Source organism: Ailuropoda melanoleuca, chromosome 16 (assembly GCF_002007445.2).
Source record: "Ailuropoda melanoleuca isolate Jingjing chromosome 16, ASM200744v2, whole genome shotgun sequence".
In the NCBI taxonomy this organism is placed as follows: Eukaryota; Metazoa; Chordata; class Mammalia; order Carnivora; family Ursidae; genus Ailuropoda; species Ailuropoda melanoleuca.
This window is the reverse complement of record NC_048233.1, coordinates 24386933-24399768: the sequence shown is the minus strand read 5'-3', so window position 1 is coordinate 24399768 and position 12836 is coordinate 24386933. Positions and strand designations below refer to the sequence as shown.

General features: G+C 38.6%; 1 protein-coding gene across 1 annotated transcript in view; it reads left to right on the top strand.

Annotated features, from left to right (window-relative positions):
* The window catches only part of ITPR2 (inositol 1,4,5-trisphosphate receptor type 2), a 494278-nt gene that overhangs the window by 81512 nt on the left and 399930 nt on the right, over positions 1-12836 (top strand). Inside the window, 3 exon segments of the mRNA XM_034646080.1 lie at positions 7888-8003; positions 8808-8894; positions 10332-10490. Coding sequence (XP_034501971.1) covers positions 7888-8003; positions 8808-8894; positions 10332-10490 — 362 coding nt within the window.

The window sequence follows — 12836 nt, the reverse complement described above, 5'->3', positions numbered from 1 at the left end:
TACATACATACATATATTTATATGTATATAAATATATTTATATGTACATACATATATGTATGTATATTTATATGCACATATTTATATGTACATACATACATATATTTATATGTATATAAATATATTTATATTTATATTTACATACATAGTATGTATAAATTCAGTTTTTTTTTTTTTAGACTTGATATTTGTGTAATCAGAAACTTGCATTTAGGGGCACCTGGGTGGCTCAGTTGGTTGAGCGTCTGCCTTTGCCTCAGGTCATGATCTTAGGGTCCTGAGATCCACCCCTATGTTGGGCTCCCTGCTTAGCAGGGAGTCTGTTTCTCCCTCTCCCTCTGCCCCCCCCACCCATGTTCTCTCTCTCTCAGATAAATACATAGAATCTTTAAAAAAAGAAGAAGAAGAAAGAAACTTGCATTTAGATTTCTGAATCAGTCTGTTTATGACACTCTTGATTATCAGTGTTAATATGACACTTTGAGAATGGGATAATTGATTGCAAAATTATATATTATGATTTTCTGATAAAAATTCCACTTACGTGTAGTATAATGGTTTGCCTAATGCTCAAATTTAAACCTTGACTAGAATGAATATTAGCATTGATGCATTTGAATTTTATTTTTCTCCCCACTCCAAATGAAGCAAAATAAGTTTCATTTGTTTTTGAATATTTACCCAGTAATGTATGAATCAGGTGATTAATATTTTTGAGGCTAAGATTTTTGTAACGTTCCTATCGATGTTTTAAAAGATTTATTTAATTACATATGCCTATATGCCATATTTCCCATGAAAAAGTATTCATTAGTTTCTTTTGTGGTATTACGACTATTGTAGATATACATACACATATCTTCATAATATTTCTCTAGAAGTTGTGTTATGTTGCAAGACTGTGGTAGCATGGAAACTGAGGCACATCTCACTCTCTGACTGATGTTTTTTCCACTGCATATACTTGCTAAATACATTAATAACTGCTTTAATAACTGCTTTAACAAGTCAATGTTTAGTTGGTTAAAATCACGTCTATTGTGAGGAAGTATTCTTTGAATTTGGTAATAAAAATGGAATTTTGCGAGGAGATCCTGCAGTGGTAGTTAAACCAAAGATGAGCTCGGGATGTCAGATGGATGCTGTCTTCAAATATTTAGGGCCATTGTGTAGAGGTCAGATTAGATTTGTTCTAATTGGCCTTGAGGTGTACATGTAAAATTTTAACAGCTTTTCAGGTGAGACAGATTTTTGTCTTTGTATGACACACCTGCTCCCAAAGGTGTCATCACACGGTGACAGAACAGTGAGCCGGGTTCGGAGGATCTCAGTTCAAGTTGCAGATTGATTCCTTACCAACTGTGGGGTCTTAAGAAAAGTCTCCATTTCCTTCTCTGGGCTAGGGTGAAAATAATCCTGATTAACTCTCAGGGTCTCAAATGATCTTGACTATCAATGTGTAGTACTCTTGACGGTTTACAGAGTGTTCCACAGGAGTAAACGGAACGAGCAAACCCAGTCTGGTCTTACCATCCCTCCCTACCACCAAGGGGCCCGACAATCACTCATGAAGGCATTCAGGGATCCTCTGTGTGGTTGAACTTCTCCGTATTTATAATTTATTTTGATCTGGAGATTCTATCGTGAACTACTGAGGCTGCTCACTCTGAGTTTTTACTTCTTTATCTCAGAGAAGGAAAAGGTCAGATTTTATCTGAAGCCCCTTGGAGTTCTAACATTTTAGCTGGCTAGAAGTCTGTAACTACAGAAGATTATTTCTTTCTCTCTTTTGTAGTAAAAAGCTGACTTTTGCCTAGAGGAAGTTATCCTGTGTCTTCCTGGTTGCCCATCCAGGGATCATGATAAACTTTAATGTTTGCTAATCCCTGTAATAAATTTTCTTTGGCCTTTGTAACATGCTGGAGGACTCTCTCCCTCTTACACACCCTTTCTACCCTAGCCTTAGGCTATGGCCGAGAGAGGTAGGGGTTTTGTTGGAGATTTTCCTGCCTAAGCAAAACAAAACACACTCCTTTTAAAAACACACTCTAAAGAGTTTTACACAAACACTCTATTTCAGGATGCTTTCTTAAAGAAACTGAAAGAAGAGAGCTGCAGTTACATTTTCGGTTAATGAATGTGTACCTGTCTTCTGACCAACTCTGAATTCTAATTACCAGTGTCCGATGGCCCCTTGTGTGCCTGTCCCTTACCCTAGGGAGAGTTTTCTTACTACTTTCCATTTTATCATTGGGAAGGTCCCATCATATTCATTGAATGCTGCTGCGTCCTGTTTATATCATAAAGAGAAAAAGGAAGGCTCCAGATGCCCTCTCTCCCTACCTTTCTCCACGTGGAAATAATAAAGTCCTTGGCAGCCGTGTTCCCTGTAATCAGGATGAGGTAATTTTACAAGCTGCCATGAAAGAGCCATTTGTTGAATGCCTGCTTTGTGACAGGCCTTTACTGATTGCTTAATATGTCTTGTGTCATTTAAATCTTATAACATCTTTAGGAGGGAAGAGAAATGAAACAAAGTTTGCTTTCCACCATTACCAAAGGAAGTTGTTGGCCATAACGTAACTTTGCATCTAGTAGCCCGAATGGAGTCCTATAGACAGTTTCTGGGGTTGCAGAAACTGCCTTAGATGCAAGTATTTAGGACAGATACGTAGCAAAACATTTCAAAACTGTTTAGATAGGTGTTGTTAAATGGAGTATTCTGGTTTCCTGCCAGATTTACACGGAATCGTGTGGGAAAAGGTAGTTCTTCGGTATCTGTATTATGTGTTCCATACCGTTTGAATGGCTTTCATATTTCTTTTCTCCACTAGCATTTATAAGCAGCCAAAAAATGCTACCGATTCTTTCACTTTAAAGTAAACACTTTTGGGAGGCTTACTTTCCTTCCAGAGTTAAGAAAAAAAAAGTTGTAATTCTAAGGCATTGTTCTTATAATATTGCCTGACTGAATATATCATGTTTTATAGGATTACTCACATTTCCTGAACTTCTGTAATTCTGCAAAATTATTGGCCTTAGGTCTTCAGGTTAAGCTTTTTAAAAAATTTAGGGGCGCCTGGGTGGCTCAGTCGTTAAGCATCTGCTTTCGGCTCAGGGCGTGATCCCGGCATTCTGGGGTCGAGCCCCACATTGGGTTCCTCTGCTGGGAGCCTGCTTCTTCCTCTCCCACTCCCCCTACTTGTCTCTCTCTCACTGGCTGTCTCTGTGTCAAATAAATAAATAAAATCTTTAAAAAATTTAACTCAAGTTACTTCCTTTTATTTGTGCTTTTAGTGTTGGGCCTATGAGGCAAAACTTTCCTTTTTTAAAAAATTATTCTTCGAGTCATGAAATGCTGAAGAGAATGTTGTTACCTAATTAACAAACGACACTGAGCTGCTTTCTGATTAGAAAACCTTTCCTTTTTTTTTTTTTTTTTTAAGATTTTTTTTTTTTNGGGAGAGGGAGAGGAGCCCGATGCGATGCGGGGCTTGATCCCAGCACGGTGGGATTATGACCTGAGCCGAAGGCAGATGCTTAACTGACTTAGCCACCCAGATGCCCTGGAAAATCTTTTTTGTATATACCTTTGAATTTAGAGAATGAGCTGACCAAGAAATACTAGAGGGCAGAGTGAGGAGGGCAGATGAGAAAGGATAGCTCTGAAAAAGCAGGATTCCTACTGGCAGAGCGGGGAGAATGTGGGAGGTTTGTGGAAGGCTCCACCCGTGCTGGTGTGAGGGATTGTGTCTGTAAAGGTAATAGAGATTGCCTCCTCTGCTCACTGCCCTGCTGTTTCAGGGAATTCGAGAATTTTATACAATAAAATATACAATATATACAATAAAATTGTATGCAAATATACAATAAAATTTGAGAATTTTGTACAATAACGACACTGTGGCATCTTAAACCATAGGTGTGAACACCTTGTTGTGAATTGAACTCAGCCCGAGAACGCTGTTTCTCGTTGCTCTTTGCTGGGAGCTCCGTAAGGGTTTGGCCATCTCTTAGTCTCAGCGAAGTGACTGCTGAATGGATGAAGCAATATTAATAATAACATCTTACATTTATAATCAGGCTTTAAAGTTCATACAGTACTTGCACACAGATTTTCTTTCTGCCAATCTCAGCAGTCCTGTGAATGAGGTGTGGCAGGTATTATTAACACTTTTATTATGCAGTAAATTTAGAATCAGACAAAATATGTGACTAGCCCAAGACCAGTAGATTTTTTTAAAATGTTTTCTGAAAGGAAGAGAGAATTAAACACACACACACCCAGCACCATCACCACCATCAATAAGAAAAGCATTTTTATGGACGTCTGTGTATGCCCCACATTCTTTCCCATCAACCAAAATAGCCCCGTGAGACTAGTTCCCACACAGACATGGATCGGCTATTTATTTACTGTAGTACAAAATGAGATGTGGCCAGTGGGAGGTTGCTGAGAATGACCATGGAACCAGAGCCCTGACGATGGAACGGCAGAAGGGCTTCTGAAATCCAAGGCTTTGCATCTCAGCACAGCCACTGGAAGCTTTTCATCTGGCTGTCTTCACTTTCCCTCCTTCTCACCTCTCTCCACCGCACATCTCACAGGTTATTAAACCTGCTCTACTGCTTTCTTTGAAATCTACAGCTGTTCCCCAACTACTGTACAGTCCACATTCAGATCCTCGCTGATCCCCTGCACGCTGGCAGGGGCTTTCTGCTGGTCTCCTTGCCTCTCGCTCACGTGGTCTTTCACACCCTGTGAGGAGCTTAGACTCCTTTAAGAGTTCGATGTTTTCCAGGGAATAAAGTCTGTTCTCCTAATCTAGCACATAGCACTCTATACACCTGGATTTCGGCCAACCACTCTGTTCCCATTTCACAGCCTAGGCTGTAGTTTGCTGTGCGTTTAGCAGGTCCCCTGGCACTCTCCTTCTCTGCCTTTGTGCCCACCCATCGGCTCTGTGTGACATGCCCCTCCCCTCTGTACATTTGAACCCTCTTGCCAGTGTGCTGAATTAATGTTGGTTCTTTCAAACTTGGCTTGTGTCTTCTCCTTTGGGAGGACTGTTCTGACCTCCCCTGGTGAAATGGGCCACATGCATCTTTGTGTCCCGTGGTACCTTCTCTAGACCCCCAACCTGAAACTTCCAACACATGGTAGACGCCTGTCTCATCCACTAGACTGTGAACTTCTCAGGGACAGGACCTGATTCTTAGCACCTAGCAGCACAACCAGACCAGTAAACACGGGTTGGCCCAATGTTCGGCTTCACTTCGCAAGAACCTCAGCCACAACAATAGGACCATGACACACACAGTCGGCTTGCTAGCTACCCAAAGATACCACTAATTAGGGTGATCTAGAACTGAGCAAAAATATTTTCTTCCTTTAAGGACCATTTCCTAATGAACTTAGTTAGGAATCTGAAGTAATGGAAGGGACACACTTTTTTCTTTTCATGCGTGGAGGGGGTCAGAAGTATAGGCTGGAGATGATGGAGTTCAGTTCCACTTGAATATGGAATTGTGTTTTTGCTACGTGAAGACAATGTAGCATTCAGTCAGCGGCCTCATACAGGACAGTCAGAGTAGTTTGCCGCACTACATTGGGAGAATTCTTTGGGTGGTAACTGTGAACAGCCTCTATATTGGTGCTTGAAAACATTTGTATATTCTCTTTGTAACTGCTCATGTGTAGGAAATAATTTCTAGGGCTTGTAACATATGTTGCCAGGGGAAACAGTTTTCGGGTCTAGTTATTTGGTTTTCACACACATGTGCCAAGTGGTGATACATGTGTCATACTATAATTGTGATGGGCTCTCAGCCTACTTTTAGGGGGTAGAAGGTGTCTGTTTCCTGCTATGCATGAAATATTTACTCAACCAGTAACTTTTAAACCAGAAATAAACAATTAGTTTTCTACAGCCTGTGTGTATATCAAGTGGGAGGACAATCAATAGAATTTGTGGTTATAATTACAAGCTGTAGAAAAAGTTATTATTTCTTCTGTGTTTTTAAAATTTCTTTAAAAATGTATAGTCATATTTCTTGATCATTTATGCCATTAGAATGCTGAGAGAGATTTGAAAAGAGATCTAGTCCATCATTCAATTTTATAATTTTTTTAAAAAAAGATTGTGTTTATCTATTTGAGACAGAAGGAGAGAGAGAAAGTGAGCACAAGCAGGGAGAGGGGCAGAGGGAGAGGGAGAAGTGGACTCCTCACTGAGCAGGGAGCCTGACATGGTGCTTGATCCCAGGACCCTGAGGTCATGATGAGAGCCAAAGGCAGACGCTTAACCCACCCAGCCACCCAGGTGTCCCAATTTTATAATTATTTTTAAAGAGAACAGATGAGTATATATATATAATGTAGTCAAGAATGTAGTGAAATTGACTGGATTTTATTTTATTTTATTTTTTTAATTTTTTTTTAATTTGAGAGAGCAAAAGAGTGAGTGAGTATGAGCAGGGTAAGGGGCAGAGGGAGAAGCAGACTCCCCACTGAGCAGGGAGCCTGATGCAGGGCTCAATCCCACGACTCCTGGATCATGACCTGAGCCGAAGGCAGACGCTTAATCTACTGAGCCACCCAAGTGCCCCCTGAATTTTATTTTTGTGGTACATATTTAAAAAATGAGTATGACCCTAAATATTAACACATCAGCCAAAATAAAATGAACTTATCATATTAAATTAAGGGTTTTTTGTGAAAAAAAATGAAGATAATGTTTGGATTTTCTGCATCACTACTCCTTTATCATAGAATATTGGAAGTTGATCTTTATTCTGGATTGTAGTCCATTTTACAAACAAAAAAAATCATTAGCATATGGAAGGATTGTTTAGTCAAATTACAATTTCCTCATTAAAAAGAAAAAATATATTTAGGGGCGCCTGGGTGGCACAGCGGCTAAGCGTCTGCCTTCGGCTCAGGGCGTGATCCCGGCATTATGGGATCGAGCCCCACATCAGGCTCCTCTGCTATGAGCCTGCTTCTTCCTCTCCCACTCCCCCTGCTTGTGTTCCCTCTCTTGCTGGCTGTCTCTATCTCTGTCGAATAAATAAATTTTAAAAAATCTTAAAAAAAAAAAGAAAAAATATATTTAGCTTCTGACTTAGAGATATCACTACCTATATTATCCCACTATGATTGCCTGTCTCGATATTTAGTACAGGTATGTGGAAACTTGGGGAATGGATGACTGAAATGGGATTGGTTGATTGATTGATTAATTTTAAAAAAGATTTATTTATTTGAGACAGAGAATGAGCGAGTGTGAGTGGGGAGAGGGGCAGAGAGAGAGGGAGAGAGAGAGAATTTCAAAATTAGCACAGAGTCTGATGCAGGGCTTGATCTCATGACCCTAAGATCATGACCTGAGCTGGTATCAAGAGTCAGACTCTCAACTGACTGAGCCACCCACGAGCCCCTGAAGTGTAATTGTTGTGATTGATTGTTTCTACTTTTTGCATCACTTTGGCTGTCTAAGATACATACCATGAATAAAAGATTAATTGTGTAAGGTGAGGTAAGGTCGTGAAAGTCACTAATCTTTTTCTATTCACTTTCTAAGACCAGGTACTCCATTATCATTGAGAAGTACCTTATAATGTAATGATTACGTTGACTTGATTTTTTAATAAATTATACTAGCTATGGTAGCCTTTCAAAAACCAAAACTATTGAAGAATTAGGTATTTTAACAGTCTAAGTAATTCTTTGGAAAGGATGTTATAGGGGAGTTTGAGTTGACTGGGAGATGGGCTCAATGTTCTTTCTACTCAGGGATTACAAGATTCCAAGGCTAGGCTAAAGGGAAAATCTAAGAAATGCTGGTTACCTTAGTTACAGTGTTTTTGTTTGTTGCTTTGTCATAGACTGCCTGTTTAAGGTGTGCCCTATGAACCGATATTCTGCCCAGAAACAATATTGGAAAGCTAAGCAAGCCAAACAGGGGAACCACACAGAGGCAGCCTTGCTGAAGAAATTACAGGTAAGGGCCAAGCCTCCATTGGTCTGGCTGAGGCTAGACCAAGAATAGCAATAACAAACCATCTATTTTGTATCTTAGTGATTTCACTCAATGCACAGAGATTTAGAATAGATGCAGCAACACACTGAAAGTGGAAGGGACTTTTACATTGTAGGGCGTGACCCCTCATTTTCTGGCATGGAGCTAAAATTCCTGCTGCTAATTTTTAGGGTGTGCCAGACTAATTCAAAGATTCACATCAAACTGGAACAATTCAGAATCTCTGTAGGAATCTCAAATCCAGTGATATTTTACTTGGCATAGTACTTAATTTTTTTCTTCAAAGACTAGAAAAAAAATTGAAAGGCTGTTGCTTCTGGTTTGGGCTGAATATAAATTTGCTATCAAATTTAAATTAACTTGAATTTTGTGTTATTAAAATTCCTGTTACTTTCAGAATTGAAACTATGTTGAGCCTTTTGAAATTCACCTTCTATTTTTCCATTGTTTGGTTTGTCTAACAATATTCCCTCTGAAACTAATTTTATAAGACCAAAGAGCCTACTACTTTTCTGAGATTTTTAACATAAAAGCATCCCAAGATATTTTTGGCCACATTTCAGCATCAAATTGAGACCATGATCATACTCTATTATAGTCATGTGTTTAATTGTTGGTCCCCGTACCTCAGCACCAAGAGGAAAGCAGCCAACCTATTTTATTCATGGTTATAGTCTTTGTTCCTAAAATGACCTTGTTTCTTTGTTGATTATTGTACCCTGTGTACTATGTTTCTATGCTGAGTATTTGATAATCATTTTACAGCACGCTGCAGAGCTGGAGCAAAAACAAAACGAATCAGAGAATAAGAAACTGTTGGGAGAAATTGTGAAATACAGTAATGTCATACAAGTGAGTCTATTTACTTTCTCTTAAAAAAAGTGACTACCTTAAAGGTAATTTGCATTTGCATAGGAATGTCAAGCTGCATTAAAACTTGGGAATACAGTAGTTTGTCCTTTCATGGCAGTTATGGATATCGTGATATTTTCAGTTGATGTTCAGCCCAGTATTCTATATGTTTGGGAATAAGTCTGATGTATACACATAAGGAACTGAGCTAATCTAGATGTAGGCACAGGTCATTACATCAAAGGGAAGAAGATGGGGAAACATCATTTCTAAAGGTCTGCAGTAAAATCTTCCTTTAGAATTAATGGGACTACCATGTAACACATGAAGCTTTATTGTTTCATTTTGTGGAGAGAGGAAAGTTTTCATATTGTACTTTCATATGGAAATCGTCCTTGAGTTGTTATTAAAAGATTTACTTCAACGAGTGTGCACACTGATTTATCTCAGCTGCATTCCTTTCTTGTGCTCCACTTAGATCTTTTAGCTTTTTACTTGGTTATTTGTTAATATGTGCCCCACCTTGTTCCAAAAAGAATGTAAGGCATTTTCAAAAATACATATCACGTAAGATAAAATAGAAATAAATAAGGCAACTGGATCAAAGGGAAAAGAGTGGTTAAATGAATAACGTGAAGTCAGAGGGGAGGCGTGTTTATAAAATCCATGTTGTAGAGTCTGGTCAGCTTTGCCTGGAAGCCTTTTCGTTGCTCACCTTGCTATAAGGGAAGCATAGTATATTTAGCACTCACCTGGAAGGTCCTTAACATAGAACCAAGTCAAAGGTCTAGAAACACAAATGTCCCCAGGAAGACCAGAGAAGTTTTCCTCCAATGAGCTCTCATAAAGAGGACACTGTTTAATAGAGTAAATAATAGCCTTAACAACTTCCTTACAGCAAACGCTACAATGAGGTGTTTCATAGAGCTGTTTTAAAAAATAATATTGCCTGATATCTTGTCATTGGCCAATGGCAAAATGTCAGGGCACAGGACCATCAAAGCAGCCCTCTCCTGGGACACGAGGAGAGCGCTTGAATCTGCAGCAAGCCAAAAGGAGGACTTCACCTAATGATTGATTATATGGTACCTGTGGCGTGGGTGGCTTGCATGTCCCTTGAGCAATCCTCCATAAATAGAGTTTTTCTTAATCAAGGTTTGATTAATATGAAGTGCCAGCAAGTGGAGCTTATGTTTCTTGTCGAGAACAGGAAGTGCAAATGTTCTCACGGTCAGTGAGGGGCTGAGCCATGTGCTCTAACAAGGTAGATTCCGAAGGAGCGGGGTTGGCCATGAGGGTTTCATTGGCTCATGAGATAATGTCTTTAACCTGCACATTGAGCAGTATTATGAGGGCACAATATATGTGTACAAACACATACATGTAATTAACAGAGGACATTAAAGAATAAAGGTGGTAATACCCTTTTCCCTACAGCTACTGCATATAAAAAGCAACAAGTATCTGACTGTCAACAAGAGATTACCTGCTTTACTGGAGAAGAATGCCATGCGTGTGTCCTTGGATGCTGCAGGAAATGAAGGGTCTTGGTTTTATATTCATCCCTTCTGGAAGCTGAGAAGCGAGGGTGACAACGTATGTAAAAATAAAATTAAGAGAGAAAGAGTGTGTTCCTAAAGACAATAATTGTTAATAAGTGAGAGAATCCAGATAGCGCAAAGAAAGGATGTGTAATTTTCAATCAACACATTATTTTTATGGTAATCTCTTTAATAGGCTAAAACTATTTATTTATGGTGCAAATTGTGCTTGGGAATCATAAAAAGACAAGACTCGGATTAATTAAAAAATCACCTTCCAGCTGGAATTCATGTGAAGGAATTTAAGTAATGTTAACATTGGCTGAACCTTTTAAAGGAAAGATAGAGTTTGCTTCCTTTCCTAATCAGAAGGGAGCATGATTGTAAGGAGAAAGCTATGCTTAGGAAATGTTGTTTATCCTTTTGAATTAAAAGAGTAACAGTTGTTATGACAATATTTCATTTACTGGCTCTATAGTCAGCTGTTTACAGTCCATACACCTGAAAGATGTACAAAGTATGAGGGGCTATGTAGATGGGACTTGCTTGTTGGTGAGTCTTTAAGATGTGTTTTGGAATACATGTATGTTGTATCATGTAAATTTTAGTACTTGCTGAAGTATTTTCCACTAGCTTATAGAGTAGGGAGCATAAAAATTATGTGAAATGATTCAACAGGATCAATTGTTGGATATTTTTGTTTGTGATAAAGTAGCAAGTGACAATTCCTAGCACATGAGAAATGCTCAATAAATGCTGAATAACTTTCATAAATAGAATACCTTACAAGTATTGGGTCAGGTGATCAAGAAAAATAGTTGAGATTAAAAAAAATTAACCTTATAAATTCAAAGCAATATAAAAATATAATTATTCTGACAGCTTTCTCAATACTTTGATTACATTTTAAATGTTTTGGATATTTCTTGTCCTAGAAATGTCCTCTTTTGTAGTGAATCTATATTTTTGGTGAATTTTGAAATACAAATTCAATTCCACAGGATGCAAGCTTCATGGTTTATTTTGGTTAGTAAATTATCTGACGATGTCCTCCTTAGGTAAGCTTTGGGGGATGGCATGGCATGCAGGAATGTAATGCACCTTAAGTCTTGTGTTGGATTCCTTAAAAGAAATGTCCTACTTGTTCATTTTTTTGGCGTCAAGTGATGTATGCTGTGAGCATGATATATATGTTAATTTCAGTAGGTAGTTAATTACAATCAACTCTCAATTATTTAGGGACTGATTATGCAGTTTATGAACACCCCATGTCTTCTGTAATGCTTATTTCCCTCTCCAGTCTCCCACGGAGCAGTGTCCCTGTTTGTAGGTGGTCAACGAAAATCAAACTTGAAAATCAGCAAAACCCCAGCTCAAGTTCTGAGGGAATACAAGGAGATGATTGGATAAATTAGGGCCTTTAGATTAGCTGTGGAGTTTATTAATTCATTCTATTTGTTTATTTATTCATTCTATCTATTCCTTTCCCTGCTCCCAAATGCCTTTTTAGGATCAACTGAGAGTTGAATGTAATGAACTATTTCAAATAATTAGTTGTACTGGGGTGTGGGGAACCTCCCACCCAAACATTCCATCTTGGTGAAATGGACAATGTAAATGTTAAGTGCAACATAGAAATCCTCCTTTTTATAGATGTGCTCCATAAAGCATGGCTAAAACAACCTTCCACATTGCTTTTTGCTGGAACAGCTCACTGTTTTTGCTTACCACTATGTAGCTGTTGTATGTGATTAAGGTTGCTGCGAAAACATAAGCACGCCCACATCCCTCTGTTTACCACATTAATAATTACATTGTAACGCTCATTTTCTTCCCTAGGAATAGGTAGCATTCCCTAGCCTTAAGTATCATTCTAAAATTCTAAAATGTGTTTTATTGAAGGCAGTTGCAAATACTGTCACTTCATAACAAGTGATTTAATTACTACTGATTTTCTTTAAAAGCATATTAATCTAGGAAGAGGAAATTATAAGGGTCAAAGGATTTTTTTAAATTTATTTTATATATATATATTTTTTAACTTATTTATTCAACAGAGATAGAGACAGCCAGCAAGAGAGGGAACACAAGCAGGGGGAGTGGGAGAGGAAGAAGCAGGCTCACAGCGGAGGAGCCTGATGTGGGGCTCGATCCCATAACGCCGGGATCACGCCCTGAGCCGAAGGCACACGCTTAACTGCTGTGCCACCCAGGTGCCCCAAGGGTCAAAGGATTTTTAAACTTATATTTACTATTAAGCAATTAGTAAGTTGTGATTCAGGTTGTAAGTATCCAATAAGATTTTCAGTGACTGAAATGAAATATAAGAATGAGGCTGATGATAGTTTGGGGAGAAAAGGATAGTTTGGGGAGAAAATAGATTCATGGATCCCTCAACATT